Source organism: Barbus barbus (genome assembly GCF_936440315.1).
Source record: "Barbus barbus genome assembly, chromosome: 47".
NCBI classification, from domain to species: Eukaryota; Metazoa; Chordata; class Actinopteri; order Cypriniformes; family Cyprinidae; genus Barbus; species Barbus barbus.
This window is the reverse complement of record NC_136725.1, coordinates 16,200,498-16,221,591: the sequence shown is the minus strand read 5'-3', so window position 1 is coordinate 16,221,591 and position 21,094 is coordinate 16,200,498. Positions and strand designations below refer to the sequence as shown.

Genomic DNA, 21,094 nt, shown 5'->3' with positions numbered 1-21,094 from the left:
ACTTGAAATATAAAATGTACATTTGGTATTTTAGTATTATTTTAGTGCTGTCAAACGATTAATTATCCAAAATAAAAGTTTTTGTTTACATAATAAATGTATGTGTACTGTGTATATTTATTATGTATATATAAGCACACACACATACAGTATATATTTAGAAAATATTTACATATATATATTCTTATATTTTATTTAATATATAAACAACATATTTTTCTTAAATATATACATGCATGTGTTCGTATTTATAAATATACATAGTATATACATTATGTAAACAAAACGTATTTTGGATGCGATTAATCGTGATTAATTGTTTGACAGCACTATATAGCTTTTATTTTTTTAGTCATTTTAATACTTCAATAACTTAAACTTATTGCAACTACCTGTTGCAAAGGTAACATTTCTGATTTATCTTTATTATAGTATTCATCCCAATTTTGAATTAGCTTGTATTTGTATATTTTCATTTTTTCTCTTAATTTTAGTTGTAGTGATTTTATGTGCATTTATTTTTACGTTTTTATATTTCTATTCAGCTTTAAGTAATGTTTTAGTACTTTTTATATTTCAACTAAATCGTATTTTAGTTAGCTGCCAAGGCAACAATTCAAATTTTCCTTTAAGTGCTATCAAATTTTTTATATTTTATTTTATTATTTCAATTACCGAAAACGATTTTTAATAGTTTTAGGTTTAGTTAACAATACGAACTCTCTATATATTTCTAAAGCAATAACTATTTACTTATTACATTTTGCATGCTTTATCCGGACATTAACTTGCAGATTTATGTATCCACCCGGAGTCTTCTTTTGCGCTCAGAGAAATGTGATCATTAAAGCCCCGCCCCTTTGTTTCTGTCCAGCAAAAATGGCGGTGCCCATGAATATCGGAGCACTGTTACAATCAGAAATAATAGAAGACACCGTGGACAAAGATGAGGGCATTTGCGTATTGGGCATATTTGGGAAAAGCGCAATGCAACCGGGATCAGTCAAAGACTCTCTCATAAACACCTTAGCGGATAAACACGTCTTCTCTGTCTTTGGGAGCGACAAAACTGACAGCTCGTGCGGGGGAACATCGATTCGTGCGTATTATAATCAAGAGAACCGCGTGCTGTATCTCGTATTAACATCTGTTTTTGACAACCGCCAGCTTATTCGCGCGTGCGAGTCATTGACGGCGGGTTTGGGTCATGCAGAAGCGCATGAGTTTTGGAAAGCAGCAGAGAAAGATCACTGTTTGCAGCTGCTGTATCTCTTCTCGCTGTGCCATGTTCTTCTGCTGGTTCATCCCACATGTTCGTTCGACGTCACTTACGATAGAATGTTTCGCGCTTTGGACGCGCTACGTCAGAAAGCGCTTCCACTGTTGCGCGCCGCGATTAAAGATTCGCCAGCGTCTAAAGAATGGAAGTTAAACTGTCGGCCTTGTCCTCCACGTTTGCTCTTCGTGTTCCAGATGAACGGAGCGCTCAGAGTGACCTCCTCTGGCACGGGAGGGAATGGGACTGATGGTTCTGGAGGGGATAAACCCAAAAAACACTCCCCTAGAAGGCGACTGCAGCATGCTCTGGAAGATCAGATATATAGGATATTCAGGAAAAGTCGTGTATTGACCAACCAGAGTAGTAATTGTCTCTTTACAGTCCCTGCCAATCAAGCTTTTGTATATGTAGTGCCAGGACCAGATGAGGACCCCATTGGCTCTCTTCTGGGGCACCTGCGGTCCAACTGTGTCCTTCGAGAAAGTGAAGGAGGCACACCTGTTCCCAGGCAAAGGCGGTACCAACAGATGAGGCACTCCAATAGACAACCCTCTTTCAATGTAGAAAGCAGTCTTTCTTCAGGAGGGCAGTTGGTGGACTGCACTTTAAAAGAGTTCCTTTGGCAGCACGTCGAGCTGGTATTGACCAAGAAAGGTTTTGATGACAGTGTAGGTCGCAATCCGCAGCCATCACATTTCGAGTTGCCTACTTATTCCAAATGGGTACATGTTGCATCCAGACTGCATCAGGTCATGATAGAGAACGGTGAGGATGACACAGCCGAGATCTCCCTCAAGGTGCAGGGTCAGCTCAAAGTGCTGGAGGGGTTCCTTGACGCAGATGCGAAGTTCTCGGAAAACAGGTGTCAGAAAGCCTTGCCGCTGGCTCACAGTGCGTACCAGTCAAACCTTCCCCATAATTACACTACCACAGTGCACAAGAATCAACTGGTGCAGGCACTGCGAGTGTACAGCCAGCACGCGAGGGGAGTCGCCTTTCAAAGGTACGCCTTACAGCTCCATGAGGACTGCTACAAGTTCTGGAGTAACGGGCATCAGCTCTGTGAAGAGCGCAGCCTTACTGATCAGCATTGCGTGCATAAGTTTCATCTGCTGCCAAAGCCAGGTAAAGATCCATGTATTCCCTGGGAATCGAACCCATTACCATTGTTGCTAGAACCATACTCTGAGTTCTTTAAAGTAGAGGAAGATCTTTTTTTTATTATTATTTAGACTGATGGCCCCTTTTACCTTCCAGTGATTTTTTTTACTTTACAAATCTGCATTATATACCATGTTTGATAATCAATAAATAAACTTGAAATTAATGTTTATTCCTAGATGCTTGTTTCATACTGTTAGCCAAGTAGTACTTTACACAATACAGATTGTTTGTATTAGTCTAACATTGTTCATATTAAGTTAATATTAAAAGAGTGTTTCAAGGTAAACCGTGTTCCTGTAGCTAGAGCATTGCGTTAGTGATGCCAAGGTTGTGGGTTTGACTCCCAGGTAATGCAAGTACTGATAAAAAAGTGTATCCAATGCAGTGCAAATCTCTGCGTCTGCCAGATGCATAAATGTAAATATCGTCATGATGGTGTCAATTAGCACATAATTTTGACTCTTGGCAAAGTTTTGACAGAAAAAAAGGCCCATTTATAATGGAAGTCAGTCATATAAGACAGTTCTGGAAAGCAATTCTACAGAAATCAGGCTTTTAAAAATGACTATCCAACATTTCAGATGCTCCTCAAGTGAGAGTAAAAACATTTTTGAGAATTAGTGGATTTTTTTCATTAAATTTGGTATTTCCATCACTCGTTTGTGATGTGATGCGTCAAAATGCGCATAAAAACAGGTTGATGGAAACAGCTATTGTGAAGTCAAAATAATTTTCTTTGACATTTTGTAGAACATACTTCTCTCTACAGCAGTTACTACTTTTCTTAACATTGCAGGAGAGAAGACAGAAATGGACCACAACCCACCTATTCTGTTCCACAATAGTAGAGGCCGCTCTACAAGTTCCTGTAACTGTGGTAGGAAGCAGTCTCCAAGAGAAGATCCATTTGACATCCAGGCTGCCAACTATGACTTCTATCAGGTCAGTAGTAGGGTTGTGACGGTAAGGAAATTTTCCCACCAGTTAATTGACGTGTGACAACACCGGTAATACCAGTATCACCGTGGTGGGGGGGTCGTTTGAGTTTTCCCTCGTTTCCTCGCTTTCCTTCACTTTTAAATAGATTGTAAATGCTCTGTGCGCGTTTTACTTTCACTTTCAAATTAGCGGCAATTCGGCGTCAAGCAGTTTGTTTTTAGGTCGCTTGAGTTTTCACGCTTTCCCCACTTTCCTCCACTTTTAAATAGCCTAGCTTGTAAAAGCACCGTGCACATTTTACGTTCACTTTTCAATTTGCTGCAATTCGGCGTCAAGCAGTTGTTTGTTTTTAGTTCATTTGAGTTTTCCCACTTTCCCTCAATTTCCTTTGCTTAAATAGCATGTAAAAGCACTGTGCGCATTTTACTTTCACTTTTAAATTAACGGCAATTCAGCATTCAATTCAAGCAACAACAAAATACAACATATATCTTTTATTAGCAAAACAAATAAAAATACACCATGCTATATGCCTAATATAAAATGACAAATAACTTACAAATTTTAAATAGGTATACAAAACTGAAAATCAGTAAAGACTGAGGAACAAATAATTATAAAACGTAGAATGTTTATTAGCAAAACGAATAAGAATGTCTGGAGGCACAGACGGCATACATTTTGATGTAAAATAATGGGGGAAAAAATCACAGTTTAAATAAAATAAAAATCAGCTAATACTGTGGAACCAAATAAATGAGAAACTAATAAAAAAAACCTTCCAATATCACCTTAGATAAACGGCAGATCAACAGGCTTTTCAAAATCCAAAATATTTTTAAAACAGGGGCTTTTACATTTTGTTGAAACTCTTCTGCCATCGTCTTGTCTGTCTCACCTCACTCTTCTTGTCAGTCAGCTCGACTCACTCTCCTCTCGTGATAAATTAAATCTGATCTGATGCGCGACTGTCGTTCGTTCGGTGTGCTGCATTGACGATGCGCGGTGGGCAAGTGACGTAACCGGTGTTGCAGCTTAACACCGCCAACACGTCTATCGCAGCAAGCCTAGTCAGTAGCAGTCAAGTTCTTCTACCGTAAATATTCACTACATAAGCTTTAAATCTATTTTTCATCATTTGTCTGTTATTCTCAGATGCTTGAGGAGAAATGCTGTGGGAAGTTGGAGAGGATCAATTTCCCAGTGTTCCAAGCCAGCACACCCGACCCTGCTCCTGCCAGTGATGAGGTGCCCATACCTGGAGAGGTACCTCCATCAGGAGAAGCTGATCGTCTAAAGGAGAAAGAGACTAGCACTCACACACCTGGTGATAGCACAAGTCTGAGTCTCGCACTTAGCTTGGGCCAGTCAACTGACAGCCTTGGAACATTTGGTGATGGAGCAGAAGGACAAGAGAAGAGGCCAAGCTTGGTGGATAGACAGCCCTCCACAGTGGAGTATCTCCCCGGCATGCTTCATTCTGGATGCCCGAAGGGACTGTTGCCCAAGTTCTCAAGTTGGTCTCTTGTTAAACTTGGTCCAGCTAAGGCCTATAACAGCCTCGCTGGTTTAGAGCAACCTGGATTCCTCCCAGGCTCCGCTTTCCTCTTGCCCTGGGATGTTGTCATTCGGAGCCGATCGGAGGAAGATGTAGGATCGCTTGAGACTCTGGACGGAAGCCCAGCCTCCTGGCCAGCACCAAATAAAGCATCCACTGGAAAGCGAGGCAATGCTGGAGGAATCGGACGAGGACGCAGACGAGATGATGTAGCTCGTGCTTTCGTTGGTTTCGAGTATGAGGACAGCAGAGGGCGCCGCTTCCTTAGTTCTGGCCCTGATAAAGTAGTCAAAGTGCTGGGGCAAGGCGGACCAAAGGAACCTGCAACCAGATGCTTGAATTCTGATATGCCTTTATACATTCCCTCCCCAGCTCAAGGACGAGGGATAAAGCCACACTATGCTCAACTGGCTCGTTTATTCTTCGTCGTCCCTGATGCTCCTCTTGAGATTGTCCTAAACCCACAGGTACAATATGTTAGAAAGTGAAAAATCTGTACATTTCATTCTCAAATTTAAGTATTCATAATTATTACCACCCACATTTTCTCCATTGAAGTATACTGTTCTGTGCTTCTCTTCTCTCATAGGTCCAGCTGGGTCCCCCTCCCTGTCCTATCTTCCATCCGGAGCAGCCTGAGGTTGTGCTGCCCCCTGATGGACTCTGGGTGTTACGTTTCCCTTATGCCTATGTGACAGACCGTGGACCATGCTACCCTCCGAAGGAGAACCAGCCATTGGCAAACTTCAGGGTGCTGAGAGGCATTCTGCGTGCCAACACGACTAGTTCAACTCCACAGTAACAAAAAAACACTCTCTACTTAAAAGCACTGTTGGGATATCTGTAGGACAATGACATTTGGTGTCTCCATGCTTCTTTTCATTTTCTGTGCCGGTTCTTTTATTAACTCAATTCAAGAAATAATTGTGGCTGTAAATACAAGCAATCAAACTAATGAATGTTGTGTTTACAGTAAATAAATACCTGCAGTGAGAAAAAGAAAAAAAAAACAGACAGTGCACATCTCATTATAAAACTGTGATATTATTTTAAACTGAATTTACTTATTAAATGTGTATGCAAATAGTGTGCACTCTGCTTTTCTGTTTGCTGTGGACTTTTGAGGTTGATGTTATGAATTATTTTTACCCGAGTAAATAAAATGAGATCTTATAAAACACTTGTTCCTTAGAATGTTAAAATATCAATCTGTTACGGTTGTGTTTTTAGATATCAGTCTAAGGTTTGTTATGGTTTTTACATAAAATAGCTAGTAAAAACAGGACACAGAGAGGCGCTATTTAGTTATGTGATCTGTCTAATGTAATTATGACATGGTATATCTTAGACATTGTCAAGTGAGAAAATACAATGTGACAACTGAAATATCTTATAAATACGTAATTTATCTGAGTTTAAAGTTATTTAAGTCTTACTTTCGCTTTTAGTTTTTATTACTTATTCTACTGACGCCTCACAAATGTTTTGTTTTTTTGCCTGCATATCCTCTGCGCTCGCTCATTGGTCCATCCACTTTTTAGGCTGGCCAATCAGCGTATTGTTGCTAGGCCGTTTTGTCTCATCTATTTGCTGGCCTGGTTGTCAATCAAACTGGGAGCTTGTGTGGCGAGGCCCAATGCGCAACGGTGCTGTATTTACAGAGCCGCTGCTCTCGTCTGGAGGTGCGTGGCTGATGAAGATACCTGGAAAGTGTTGTGAAGAATGATCGCCTGCTGGTTTGCATGAAGTTGCAGTTTTAAAGAGAGAGAGGGGTGGACCTGCGCGATACCTTTCCATTCAAAGGTAACATCTGTCCAATTATAATGCATGTAGTGATACCTTTTATAGGAAGTTCGTCTTTTAAAAAAATGTTACGTTTGTTATTTAGTATCTTGCAGTATATGACAGCATACTAAAACAACCTTGTAAATTCTGTTAATTTATATTTTAGTTTTAGATTAGATCTCACTACCGATGATAGTTGCTAATCTGGGTTTAAAACTTAATGTATACAGACAGAATGCATCAATGCATAGTTAAAATGTCAACGATTATTCTCTATACTAGTTGTCATCTGTTTTCCGAAAGTGTGCTTTAAATCTAGACATTTGTAGGATTATATGACACTATCAGCAAATGTTGACATTAGGAGAAGAAAAAATAATAACTGTTTATGCACTGGCCATGAACACATTGTATGTCGTCAGCATGTTTTTATATGAATTTAACTATTATTATTTGAAATGTAATAATATTTTATAAATTAAATTAATCTGCTTTATCATTCAAATATATGCTGTTTTGCATGAAACAGAACATGGGAATTGACTTACAAAATTGTGAGAGCGTTCATGCCACTCATATTCAATAACAAACTATTTAATTATTAACATGTGCATATTATTGATATTTCATTGATACTTGCATAAACGTTGCTGCTTATTTTTATGAAACATGTTATGCATAAGCAAGTGATCCTAGAGGGCTAGAACACATAAAATGAATGTGTGGATATTAAATATTTGGCAGTGTTGATACTGTGTACTGTTTTCCCAACGTATATGAGTGACACTCAGGCTTGTTGTCATTTTAAAGCTGGCTTTTCTGAATTGGTTTAGATGTGGGTGTTTTCAAAGATGTGATTGCCAGCGGTGCTGAGCTGGTGCTGCCATCTGCACTCTCAGTCTGGTGGCATCTACTCTGGCCTACATAGAAGCTGGTTCACTGACACCCACACATACTCGTCTGACCTGGATCCATCTGACCCTCTCCATTTCCAACACTCTTCCCCTTAAGTAGCTTTGCACATTCATGGGTATTTCTGTCAGTTTGTGCCATCAGAATTTGGACTGGGAGGTTATACTTACGGATGACTGCACAAAGAGTACCTTTTCAAAGCCGTTATATTAATTTAGAGGTTGTTTGAGATCAAAAAAGTTTTTTATTATTCTTGAAGTGGGCTTCTTTTTTTTTTTCTTTTCAGGATTGTATTTTTTTTCTCCAATTTTTTAACTTTTTTTTTCTTGAAATAGGCTTTTTTTAATAAATACATTTTTTTTTAGGATTGTATTTTTTCCAAGCTTTCAAATATTAAAATGTTATTTTTAGTGTGCATTTACTAATCAGTATGAATCCTTTTAAAGAGCTCCTTGTAATTTGTGTATTGTAATTATGTTAACAGGGACACTGTAAAATAAAGTGTTAATCAATCAAATGTATAAACGACAATTTAGTTAGAGCTAAATTTCACAGCATATGTGTGTATGCAGCAGGGGCTTTTTAATTTGTGCTGACAGATTTCAAAGGACAGCAAAAAAAAAAAAAGGTGCTATTATGGGAGCTGCCTGCTGTGTATTATGTGAGCGACTGGGGGGAACGAGGGGGGATTCGCCACCTGTCCGGGGGTCCTTGTTTGTTTAGACGCCCTCATCCTGCTTAAAATGTGCCAGACCTTTTTTATGTTCTAGTTTAACAAGCAAAACAAACACAGCCATTTATTAAAAACAGATTTTGTGCTAATGTACCTGCTACACCGTGTGTTATTGTTACATAACAGGTATTTTTTATTAAAAACGGGTTTATCTGATTTGTGTTAGTGTAATACTTTGGGACGAAGATGATATTGATTTACAATATTATGCAGTTGAAAACAGCCCATGTGTGTTTCCGAGTTTATTGAGGAAAATTTGGCTAGTTTTCTTGATTATATGCATGCATAAGCAAGAAAGAAAACAAAAAAATCTTCATTATGTCTTACCTGTCTTTAGGTTAGTATTACTCAGGGTCTAACCACCATAGAAATTAAACCCAAAAATGAAAAATTCATGAAAATGTACTCACTCTCAGACCATACAAGATTTAGATGAGTTTGTTTCTTCATCAGTTTAGCATTTAGCATGGGTGCTGTTAGAATGAGTGCTGATAAAAACATCACAAGTAATCCTCACAACTCCAGTCTATCAAACATCTGGCGCAGTGAAAAGCTGTGTGTTTATAAGAAACAAATCCATCATTTAACTTTAAACCATTACTTCTTAAGCAATATTATGGTTAGAGGACTTGAGCAAGTGATGTAAAGTAAATTTTTCGATTGAAGAAACAAACTTATTTACATCTTGGATGACCCAAGGGTAAACTATTCCTTTAAGGGAAATGCATTTCCCCTGATATTCCACCATAATTGCAGTCTTGGTTTTGTTACAGCAGTCTGTATTAGATTTGTTTGTCGAGTCGTCAACTGTGTGGTCAGAAGAAGAAGGATCAGCCACGTTTGGACATTTGATGAATGAGATCTCTTCATTATACATGTGTTTGGTCTGCTCCAGACTAATTTGAAACGGTAAACACACAAAGCAGACAGAGATGGGCACCGTTACAGTGATTATGGCCTCAGTAATTATATTGGCGACAACCGTTTATCTTCATCTCATCTGTCGAGATCTGAATGAATTCCAGCCTCCACATCTTTCATACATTTCCCCCATAATCATTTTACCTCCAATTAGCCTTATACCAGCGACGTATCTGTCCTTTGTTGATTCTGTATAATTGTGTTAGAAGTCGCATGAAGCAACGATGTCGAAAATGATGCTGCTGTATTATTGGCCAAATTATACAGCGTTCCTAATGGCAGAGCGAACACAATGGTGCTTAATTATGCCAAGGAGAGTCCAATTTCAAGCCTCACGCTGGTGACTAGAATACTCTCCGGCTGTATTTTTGTAAGGCCTGTTTGATCATGTCTGTGCCAAAGCAAATATAATCACAGAATCGCAAATAGCTTCCCAGGAAACCTTACTTGCAGCCTTTTATGAATTGTCTAATTCAATTTACGGAGTCACTGAGTTCATGTGATATCTAAAAAAAGAATGTATTCTTTGAGTTTTTCTCACAGTCACACTAGCCATGTGGGTTTATTTGTATGGTAACACTTTACAATAAGGCTTTTGTTCATGCATTAGTCAACATCAACTAACTAAGATTAATTAATGCTGCTGTTAGGTTATGTAAGCCAATGTAGTATTAACAAATGAAACATTATTGATAAGTGTTACCAGTTGTATTCTACAATGGAAAAAAAACATTTAAACATTTGTTCTTTTCTAAATATGTGCTTTATGACCTCAGCAGGGTTTATTGCTGACTTTGCTGAGTCAGAACAGCCAACAAATGCTTTTTTTATGTGATAATTATGTCGGTTTGCAGAGATGTGGTTGGAATTCAAATATCAGATGATGTCACTCACAAGGCCCTTTTTCGATCTCACGAATAGCTGTCTGCGCTTCTGGGTAATTAAATAAGATGCCTGCGGATTCTTTTAGTAATTAGTTCTGCCTTAAATCTCGTCCAAAGCTGCTGCCTCAACAGGCGAAAAGCTGCCAACATGCCACGATGACGTAAAAGAGGGCACAAATTTGTGACCTGAAGGTGTAGTTCACCCAAAAAATGGCAAATGCACCAGCATTAACTTATTTCATTCCAAACCTGTATGACTGAAAAGGAGATGTTTAGAATAATGTTCACGCTCCTCTTTTCCATAAAATGAAAACAAAAGCGACCAGTGGCTGTTACTCTCAAAAAAGAACAGCACAATTTGTGTAAACGTGAATAACAAGCTAAATTTTGGTCATGTGCCTTGAAATATAGCACATGTACTACTTCTGTTACATCCCAGGCAACATTTTGTGTGATAACATATGGATTTGTTTTGTTTAAATGTAACGCATTTTATTAGGGATGAATCCATTGACGTTGAAATCATACGCTTTTGGTTGTCTGGCTGTCTCTGTGTGTTCGAACCCACGTCATTGGCAGGTCTCCAGCTCTCTGCATTAAAAAGCCGCCTCTCATACAGCGCAGCCCCCTTCTAGCCGGAGGGCAGGATGAACACAGGACCACACAATCACAGTTAGCTGACAGACAACAGCTCACACACACGCTCTGATTCATACCTATTTGCCTTGCATTTGCACTGTGTTCTTGTGAATGACGTCTGCTGTGTTCACTGTCTGTGTGTCTTGCTGACGTACACTCAGTTTTCAACATTATTTCTCATCAATCTGCGTCATTTATGACACCAAAAATGTAGAAATACACTGTAGAATTCTTTAATATTTAATATCTATTCATTCTTTATCGCTTTGTATTTTCATTTATATAGCTACAACATGTCAAGCTTGTCTTAAAGGGGCCACTACACTTGATATTTTTATTTCAAGACTATTTTCTCTCTTTGATACTTAAAGTTAAACTGGCTGTTTTTGCAACTGCATTTTAAAGACTACAGTGTGTAAGTTCAATATGTTATGTTTTGATACGTACATGTATGTTGTTATATGTTAATATGCTTATGGTAGTGGTGTCATACATATGATGATTTCTGAATTATACACTACTGGTCAAAAGTTGGTCAAAATTGGTGTGCAGTTATGATCAATTATTGTTGGTAATTATTAATTATTATTTATTGTTGAAAACAGTTTTTGCTTAATATTTATTTTTTGTGAAAATATATTTTTTTAGAATTCTTTGATGGATAGGAAATAAAAAAAAAACAGCATTTATTTGAAATAGAAATCTTTTGTAACATTACAAATGCCTTAACTGTCACTGTTGATTAATTTAATGCTTCCTTGCTAAAAAAAAAAAAAGTATTCATTTCTGTCTTTAAAAAAAAAAATCTTGCCCCAGACTTTTCACTTGTAGTGTATTTTTACATTTAGTTCTCTTCCTAAAAAAATGTGTGTGTTCCTCACAGGTGTGCTCTCATTTCTCCTGAAGCTTCACCACGGCCCTCACCTGTGTGCTCCACTGTTTCTCCTGCGAGTCATCCTGGGCTGGCCGGCCCTTCCTGCTCCGCCCCCGTGCCGTCTCTCCCGCCACGGTCACCATGACGCGCTCCAAAACCTTCCAGGCCTACCTTCCAAACTGCCATCGCACCTACAGCTGCATTCACTGCCGAGCGCACCTGGCCAACCACGATGAGCTCATCTCAAAGGTTATCAGCAATGTCTCTTTTAGCCTCTTTTATCTTAACTATAGATCTTAATCAGGTTAGACACCATATTGAACTGGATGAAAACGAGGCTGTGAGGGGTAGACTTACAGTCTTTACAATGGCATGCGCTGTATAAAGGTCCTAGTAGTTTTCAAACCTCTTTTATAGAGTTTTAGTCAGTTAAAAGTCTTCCATAAGATGTTTTGTCAGCTGAACAATCGGTATGTGCGTTTTTGTGTATAATCATTTTTTTTTTATATATATATTTTGCATTTTATATATGTTTATCGTTCAAGCTTTTGGAGTCAGTAAGACTTATTTATTTATTATTTTTTTAATGAATCATATTAGTATAGGCATTTATATAATGTATCAAAAGATTTCTATTTCAAGTAATTGCTGTTCTCTCGAACCTTCAACTCATCAAAGAATCTTGAGATGTTTCTTGAGCAGCAAATCAGCATGACTTCTGAAAGATCATGTGACACTGAAGACTGGAGTAATGATTTTTAATATTCATCAATTCTATGATATCAATGCATTACATTTTAAAATATATTCAAATAGAAAAGTTATTTTAATTTGTTATAAAAGTAGCATTTTTACATTCTTTTACCATTAAATTCACGTTCATTTTTTACAGTGTAGTGTATAATTTTTTTGCTGTGCAATTGTAAATTGCTCTGTGGATTTTGGGTAAACTTTTGATTCTGTTCTTTAAAAACGGGCCCATACATAAAAAACTGAGTTTATAACTTCATTAGTGAAGCCATATAATCCCACTTTAAATGTACTACATGTGCACAGACTCTTCCAATGGCACACTTTTAAAACACCATATGGGGCCTTTTTATGAGGTGTGTGTCATTATGTGTGTGCATGGAGAAATATGTGTCAAAGATTATTAATAGCACCCTTAATTCATAATGTGAACTTTGTGCGTGTGAGTTATCTGTGCATGGATTGTGTGTGCGGGCAGAATGTGGGTCAGTAAGGCACTCAATTATGTGCATACATGTCACACAATCAAGGATCAAGGGAAGCAGGTCATCATTTGGGCTTTTGTGTACTGCAGGAGTAAGAGTAATCGTGTCTCTGTAAGATGCGCCGATGATCCAGGACACCCACGTGTACCCATAATGCTACACTAAAGTCTGCGCACAGGGTTTGGGTTGTCTGATACCATGACTGTATCAGACAGGGTTTTTGATGCGTCGTGTGAGTTTACAGATTGTGCAGATTAGACAAGATTGTTTTTGCTTCATTCATTAGTTGTTCACATACTGTGTTTGCAAAATAAAGGCAGCGGTATCCGGCCTGCCTAGGCTTACTTGCGTTGCGGGGGAGCGAGAGCACTGCAGGCGGTTCTGGGGTGGAGTTGAGGTTGAAATGATAATTAGATTTCAATTAGTTTGAATCCCTCTGAACCAAATAAAGGTCAGAGTGGAACATAATAATTGTAGTAGTGTAAAAGTAGGTTAATAGACTTTCCACAATAGGAGGCTTGTGTTTTTGATTTAACATTCAGGTAGTAAAACTTGTTAAAGGTAAAAAAAAGAAAAAAAGGTGATCCAGCATTTGGATACCTAGTATTTGAAATCTCTACAAACTACCTTCATTAAACATGAAAATGGCACATATTCAGTAAATATAAATACATATTTAAATGTTATGAATTAATATGTTACTATGGCTTAAATACAAAAAATTTAAAAAATAAAAGTGAAAACACTGAAAATATGTAAGGAAGCATCATTTCAATTTTTAACAGTCATTGCCAGATAGATTCAATGTTAAATATCGGTTTAAAATAATTGCGGCAGGGAAGAATTATATTAATTATTTTAATTTAAATCATTGAATGAATCATTGTTAATTTGTTGAAAATGCAAGTTTAATATTTTATATTTTAAATTATATCTTCAGGTCATAATATTTCACATTATTAATGTTTTTGCTATATTTTAAAAACTAAATAATATATTAATAACATTAAAATGTTACCAACCCCAAACATTTGAAAGATGTGTGTATAATGTAATAATATAACACTATTTATATAATATTTTCCTTACGCTTTAAATATACTTGAGAGTTTTCATGTATGCATCTTATTTTTTTTAATTATATTTAAATGTAATTAATTAATGTGTTACTTTGGCGGCTCGTAAATACACTTTAAACTGATTCACTATAAGTTTATAATGTATTTATTGTATTGTGTTTCAAGTGTTTACCCATTGTTGTCATGGTTTCAATCTGGTCTTGTAGATTATTTAGGTTTAAAGAACACCTTCATTACTATCCAGTATAGCACAGCCAAAATGAAACCACCCTAATGATCTTTTGATCCATGCCCATATGTCCAAACCGCTTTCAAACACCCGTAATTATGACCCTGCCCCTGTTTTACATCATGCCTGGGAAATCCTATCTGCCAAGGTCATGAATGGAGCAGCGAAGGGAAATTGATTTTTCCAAAAGATTACCTGATTGTGCAGTCACAATACCAGTAAATGATGTAGAATTACTCTGGCATAAATATGTAAAACACATGTCAGCCAATTCATTGTGTTTATTAGGATGTGGGGTTTTTTGGGCTATTTTGAAATGTAATCTTTCCTGTCTTATTTCCTTTGCAGTCTTTTCAAGGGAGTCAAGGCAGGGCCTACCTCTTCAACTCGGTGTAAGTCCCGTAGTTTGTCTTTACCATCCAACACAAAAAGGTAAAAAAAGTCAGGCCAAATTTTGACATCCTCTTTTCATCAATCAGGGTGAATGTAGGCTGCGGGCCGGCAGAGGAGAGGGTACTGCTGACCGGTCTTCACGCAGTGGCCGATATCTACTGTGAAAACTGTAAAACCACTCTGGGCTGGAAATACGTAAGTTCTGGATCAGACTAGATACACACACTCACTCAAAGACCACTTACCTCAAACACACACTCATGATCATTCACACCGGACAAGAACACTTACATTTTGACAGCTTTCTCCAGCTGGTCAAGATAACTCATCCATATCTCACGTGAGGGATAAGACTCAACTCAGCAAGAGAAATACTTTAAGTGGCTTTTCCACTGTAAGGCTGGTGCCAATATGTCTGATCAACCCCTCGATGAAACAAAAGGCCCTCCTGAAAATTAACACTTGAACTATCTCCTACATATGTAAAAGGAACTTCGGAGATGCAGCCCACAGTGCAGCTCACACGTCACACATACCATCTCCCCTTCACCCCCCTCCTCCTCCTCACCTAAAATACACTGAAAACCTATGCAATGTTATGTATGCACAAGAAGTAACTATACATGTTTGATATCATTTAAAGTGTCTCTGTGCGCCTGGTAAAATGGTCTCATTCTCCCAACCATAATGAAAAGCTAAAAGAAGTTATAAAATATGAGAAAAGTGATGTGTCTCTTGAAAAGGTGTTTCCCTCCCCCAGATCCTCCATTCAGACTATACCTCCTGTATGTAAAACAAGAACCCATTCAAGTACAAATTCTGATCTCACAGTGTGAATCCCTCAACAGGGAACCAAATTGTAATTATAATGACAAACGCCACCATTTGGTAAGAATATTGAATTAGCTGAGTATATAAGGAAAAGGTGCAGAAAAGTTCGGGGAGTCTGTAAGTTGACTTCCCACACAAATGCTGTGTGTAGTTTTGTTGACAGGTAATAATTCCTACAAATTCCTCTATTTCTGAATTGTTGTTATGACGTGTTCAACTGATGATTTTATTCTTATGAATTGGATTTTGAATTATTGCTTCATTACCTGATCAATAAATTGTAAACGTTTGATTGTATTCTGACCGACTCTGAGATCTGTTTTCCCAAGTAGATTATCGGATTTGTATATTTCCACAAGTTTGCGTCAGAGATTAGTGACGACTAATACCCGATACCTAGATTCAAGTGTGCTTGGATGAGGAGACGAGTAAGTTTCTGTCTAGAATCAGCAGATGCTGTTTGATCAGCCTAGATCTGAATGAAAAATAAAAGCACATAAAATATTAAAAAGCACAATTGTTTTCCACACCGATATTAATAAGAAATGGTATGAAAAGTTACTGGAATAAATAACAATGTGTGTATATGTGTATATATATATATATATATATATATATATATATATATATATATATATATATATATATATATATATATATAAGCATATCAGAATAGATTTAGAAGTTGGCACTTGTTTTACAGCCCATATATAGTGAAACATCTCCTCTAATACTGCTATTTAAAGGTCTTATATTTGATTGACATATCTAGAAAAGCTTCCCAACAGCTGTCCATTATTTTTGGATCTTGACTTTGAGGTGACCACACATTCGTTTCTCTTTTTCTCTCTCTCTCCCTCCCTCTTCTTCTTTCCATTAGGAGCATGCCTTCGAAAGCAGTCAGAAGTACAAGGAGGGCAAATTCATCATCGAGCTGGCCCACATGATCAAGGACAACGGGTGGGACTGAAAACCCTGGACTCCCCACGGCCCATAACGCTGGAAAGAGACGTGCAGCATATGAATAATTAGCTTCATTATCTGGCTGTAACTTCCTCCCTGGAAATATATCTACCTGACACACACCTCTAAACCGTGAGGGTGCAAGGTTCATAGCAGCAGCGCTACCCATTTCCTGTGTGTATATACGAACGAATGTGTGCCAGCTAGACACCAAGTGTTTCTACTATGCGAGTATTTTCCTATTCAATTAAAGGGAGTGCGTGTGTGCAAATCGAGGCACAAATCAACGTTTACTTTCCTCGGGGTTGACCAGGCTCACACTTTTGTCCCACACTCAGGTTTAACTAATGGCTGGATCCATGATGAAGAAGGGTGAAAGACGAACCCATTTAGCACGGCACCTTTTATCTCATCTGAGGCGAAAACACACTCGAACAGAAGCGTCGTCCATTTGTTTCCCTTTTCTTTTATGTCTTTATTTCCTCCAGCATGTTGTTTATTTATACGTGTATTTATTGATCTGTCCGTTTTGGGGACGTTACGTTTATGGTAAACCGTAGCAACCACAGTGGTCTCGTATAACGGAAGTAGCAACGTTTGATAGAGGCTTATACGTACACTTCCTCTCCAGATTGTGATCTGTCTCTGTTTGAATGTGATTATGGAGTAAATGAGGCATTCGAATGCCATTTATAGGGCACAGGTCGCGTACATTAGCTAGAGCCAAGTCTTTCTCCCCAGCCGCAGCTGAGAAAAGCAGCTGTCAGCTTTTAAAGGGAACTGAGGTGTTCTCACAGCCCGTGATGTCCCCTTCGGTCTCATTAGTTCCCGCCATTAAATCACAAATCAAGTGGTAAACCAGACTTTCTCACCTCGTGTTTTGGGGAAGAAAGCGATCGACAGCTAGTAAATGTGGCTGTTGAACGAGGTAATCCAGATGGGGCTCGTGAATAAAAAGCCTTGGTGCAACCAAAGACTCTTTCATCACCTACGCCGACCAAACTGAGTTCCATTTCCTGATTTAAGGCCTGTTCACACTAAGGACAATAACATTACCGATAGATATAAAGTTTTAAGAATCGTAATTCTGTGAGAATAGTAGAGTCCACAACTGTAAAGATAACGACACAGAGGAACAATAATGATTTTTGTTTCAGCTGACGAACGATAAAAACATTAAAGTTTAAAGTGAGAGACAACATTAAAAGGGATAGTTCACCCAAAAATGAAAATTCTGTCATTAATTACTCACCCTCATGTCATTCCAAACTCGTCAGACCTTCATTCATCTTCGGAACACAAATTAAGATATTTTTGATGAAATCTGAGAGCTCTCTGACCCTCCATAGACAGCAAGGATATTACCACGATCAATGCACAGAAACGTAGCACAGACATCGGTAAAATAGTGAGTAATTAAAGACAGAATTACATTTGTTTTGGTGAACTAACCATTTAATGCAGTGCTTGCTTATAATGAACAGATATTAAGCGTTGGCTGGTGTGGACTCTAATATAGTTATCATTATAGTTATTGTTCTTGGTGTGAACGGACCTTTAGATGCATTGTTGTGTGTCATTTGGTTTATTTGAATTGTCTTGTGCAGAACAAGTCGATTTTACTTTGATTTAGGTGTTTTGGGTGTTAACATATAATGTCTTATTTTGAGTATGTATTTATGATCAGTCATCACGTATTGTTTTAGCACTCAATCTTACATCTGTGTATTTATCGTTCTGTGGGGCCGCTCCACCTATTCCAACATTTTTTTTAAATAATTTCAAATTGTTTTTCAAGAAGAAAAGTGTGTGTGAGATAAATTTGGAATCAGTATATTTTAATCTGATATCAATAAAGCTCTCGTTTTATGAATGACCTTTTTCAGAGGGTATTATTCAGTGTTTTTAATAATGGTAAGATTTTTAATGTTTTATAAAGAAGTCTCTTTTGCTCACCAAGTCGGCATTTATTTGATCAAAAATATAGTTAAACAGTAATATTGCGAAATATTATTACAATTTAAAAGTGTCTTTTTAAAAAATATTTAGTCTTCAGTGTCACGTGATCCTTCAGAAATCATTCAAATATGCCAATTCATTTCATATTATCATCCATGTTTCCATTTTTGTGAAACTGTTATACATTTTTTCAGGATTCTTTCAAAAATAGAAGAGTTTATTTAAATTATCAGTCTTTTTTATTATTGTAAAAAGTTTTAACTGTCACTTTTGATCAATTTAGTGCATCATTGATTTTTTTTTTTTTAAAACAACACCCTTTTGAAAGGTATTGTGCATTTATATAAGGAACACTGTTATCTTTCATTCATATTTTTTAAGTTATGCCTGAAGTAAATCATGTGTTGCTGCGGATATTTAGGGCATGAATTTTGAGAGCAGAGTTCAAATGTTCCCAAAGGCCTGTCTATGCTGAACCTTGTACGCTGTCTCTGCATGCAGTGAGTGTGTGTGAGAGAGGGTGGCAGAGCCAGGAAACATTGTTTACAGCAGCAGATGGTGGGCAGACTCTCATAACCATGATACTAGGAGCAGCCATGTGAGTGACAAACATTGTGCCCCCCCCCCCCCCCCCCCCCCCAGGCACAACTAATACTATGAATCCATTGTTTTATTCAGACTCCCGATGGGAATTAACACCCTGTAACATCTATTACAGCACTTAACAGCTTCACATCAATGATAGAGACTGCTTTCCATTAAAAAGACACAAAAAGCAGATTTTAACAAAGATTTAAGCAGATTTATACAAATGTTTTTTATTCAGACGTTAAGACGTATTTTTTTTAAGCAAAATTTCCCAGAACATTACATGACAAAAACACACACACATTGTATTGGCATGAATATACAATTTCAACTATCAACTGATGTTAGCTAATTCATAATATTTTAATTTTAATTACATTTTTATAATATTTTTATTACATTTATCTCTTCGTTCCAGGATGAATTTCACCTCATTTCTGACACACACACACACACACGTACACACTATATTATACTATGAATTTTTATATATATATATATATATATATATGCTGTGTGTGTGTGTATCATATCATATATCATAGTGTATATATATATATGTATATACTGTATTTTTATTTAGAACAAATTATAGATAGATAGATAGATAGATAGATAGATAGATAGATAGATAGATAGATAGATAGATAGATAGATAGATAGATAGATAGATAGACAGATCTATTCTAACATTCTATTCTTCTGTGTATAAGGCACGGTTCAAGAAGACATGATTGATTCAGTCAGTGTGGAAGAACTTGACTGGTCTGCAGAAAGCCAAGTCCTGATCCCAGCTGAACACCTCTGGTGTGACTATATGCAGACCTTGAGCCAAAAACTCATCACCAAACACCAATGACTTGTATAGACACTATAAGGACAAAAGTGTTAGGACACCCCCTTCTTTAGAACAGAAAAGGGCACTAACAAAACTGTGGCAACAAAGATGGAAACACAATTCATGTATTTAAAAATGATATTTCCATCTCTTTTGCAACAGTTTTGGACGTGTCTAAAATTACAGTACCCTTATGTACAAGTCATTGGTGTTTGGTGATGTGATGAAATGTGGTATTTTTACATTTAAAGCAGTAGCTAATTGTGGAGCAGCTAATTGTGGAGCAGGGTGGAGGTCTGTCTTTCTGTCTCTCTCAACCTCTCCTCAAAGCTGCCTGCCTCAGCCACATGATGTATACTAAGCTTCTTGCTGGCCAAACCCACTGTGTCTAAAAAATAAATGCGATATCCATCCCGGACAGAGTGAGTGAGTGAGTATCTATGTGACAGAAGGAGAGACAGAGAGAGAGAGATGAGGAGAGACACAGAGACACAGCTCCTCTGTAGAGAAATGTTCATTCTAACCCAAAGCAAAGCTCCAAAGCCAATATAGAGCAATACACTAAGATTAAATGACATTATATATCGCATGAAGTCTCACTAAAAAAATATTTATACAGATCATACACTCATGCATTTAAATGTCAAAATCTATCCTCGACACTCTTTTAACTCTGATGCGTATGAGAAAATGTTCCCAATAAGAGTCTTTGGATTAGAGATACTGTAATCTCTGCACTGGTTTCAGATTATACAGGTTTATTTACCCACTGCCTTCATCTCAGACTGTAGCGATGAGCCTTTGCACAACCAACACGTGTGCATGTGTGTGATTTCTTGGACTTGGATTATTTCTGAACTGTGTACAAACACAGCTCAGTGTTTCTTGCTGCAATATTATCAAGCCTTTCTGCTGTAGATAAAGAGATCACCAGTGAATTTGCCTGTGAATCCCATTGACTATGGAAACTAACAAAAAGAACTGTTTCACAATAAATAATAAACTATGTGGAATTATTTGGAATGGAAGTACCATTTATCTATTTTTTTGGACAAAGCTGTGAGCAGTAAGACCGAAACACCCTCTTTTAAACAGTTCAGGCCATTTCATAATACAAATCTGACATTATTTGTTTGTCAACATGGGTATAGTATATAGGATCCAAACCTGGCTGTGACCCTTTTATTGTCAGTTGGCACGTGTTTTATTAGTGGGGATATATTGGGGGGGGTCCAAATAAAGTTTTTGGGCACTTATTTGGTCTTTTTTTTTTTTTATGAAAATTGTGTGT

At 37.4% G+C, this 21,094-nt stretch overlaps 2 protein-coding genes across 2 annotated transcripts; both read left to right on the top strand.

The window, feature by feature from the left end:
* The first annotated feature begins 831 nt into the window (after positions 1 to 831).
* On the top strand, positions 832 to 6,351 carry LOC306866030 (nonsense-mediated mRNA decay factor SMG8-like). Its single transcript, XM_079410985.1, has 4 exons — positions 832 to 2,404; positions 3,240 to 3,385; positions 4,538 to 5,407; positions 5,530 to 6,351. The coding sequence occupies exons 1-4, from the start codon at positions 880 to 882 to the stop codon at positions 5,740 to 5,742; spliced, it is 2,754 nt and encodes a 917-aa protein (XP_079267111.1). The 5' UTR covers positions 832 to 879; the 3' UTR covers positions 5,743 to 6,351.
* A 203-nt stretch (positions 6,352 to 6,554) lies between these two features.
* LOC306866035 (protein yippee-like 1) lies at positions 6,555 to 18,289 on the top strand. Its single transcript, XM_079410993.1, has 5 exons — positions 6,555 to 6,743; positions 11,698 to 11,937; positions 14,580 to 14,623; positions 14,711 to 14,819; positions 16,336 to 18,289. Exons 2-5 carry the CDS (start codon positions 11,830 to 11,832, stop codon positions 16,423 to 16,425), a joined length of 351 nt encoding a protein of 116 aa, XP_079267119.1. The 5' UTR covers positions 6,555 to 6,743; positions 11,698 to 11,829; the 3' UTR covers positions 16,426 to 18,289.
* Positions 18,290 to 21,094: the final 2,805 nt, after the last annotated feature.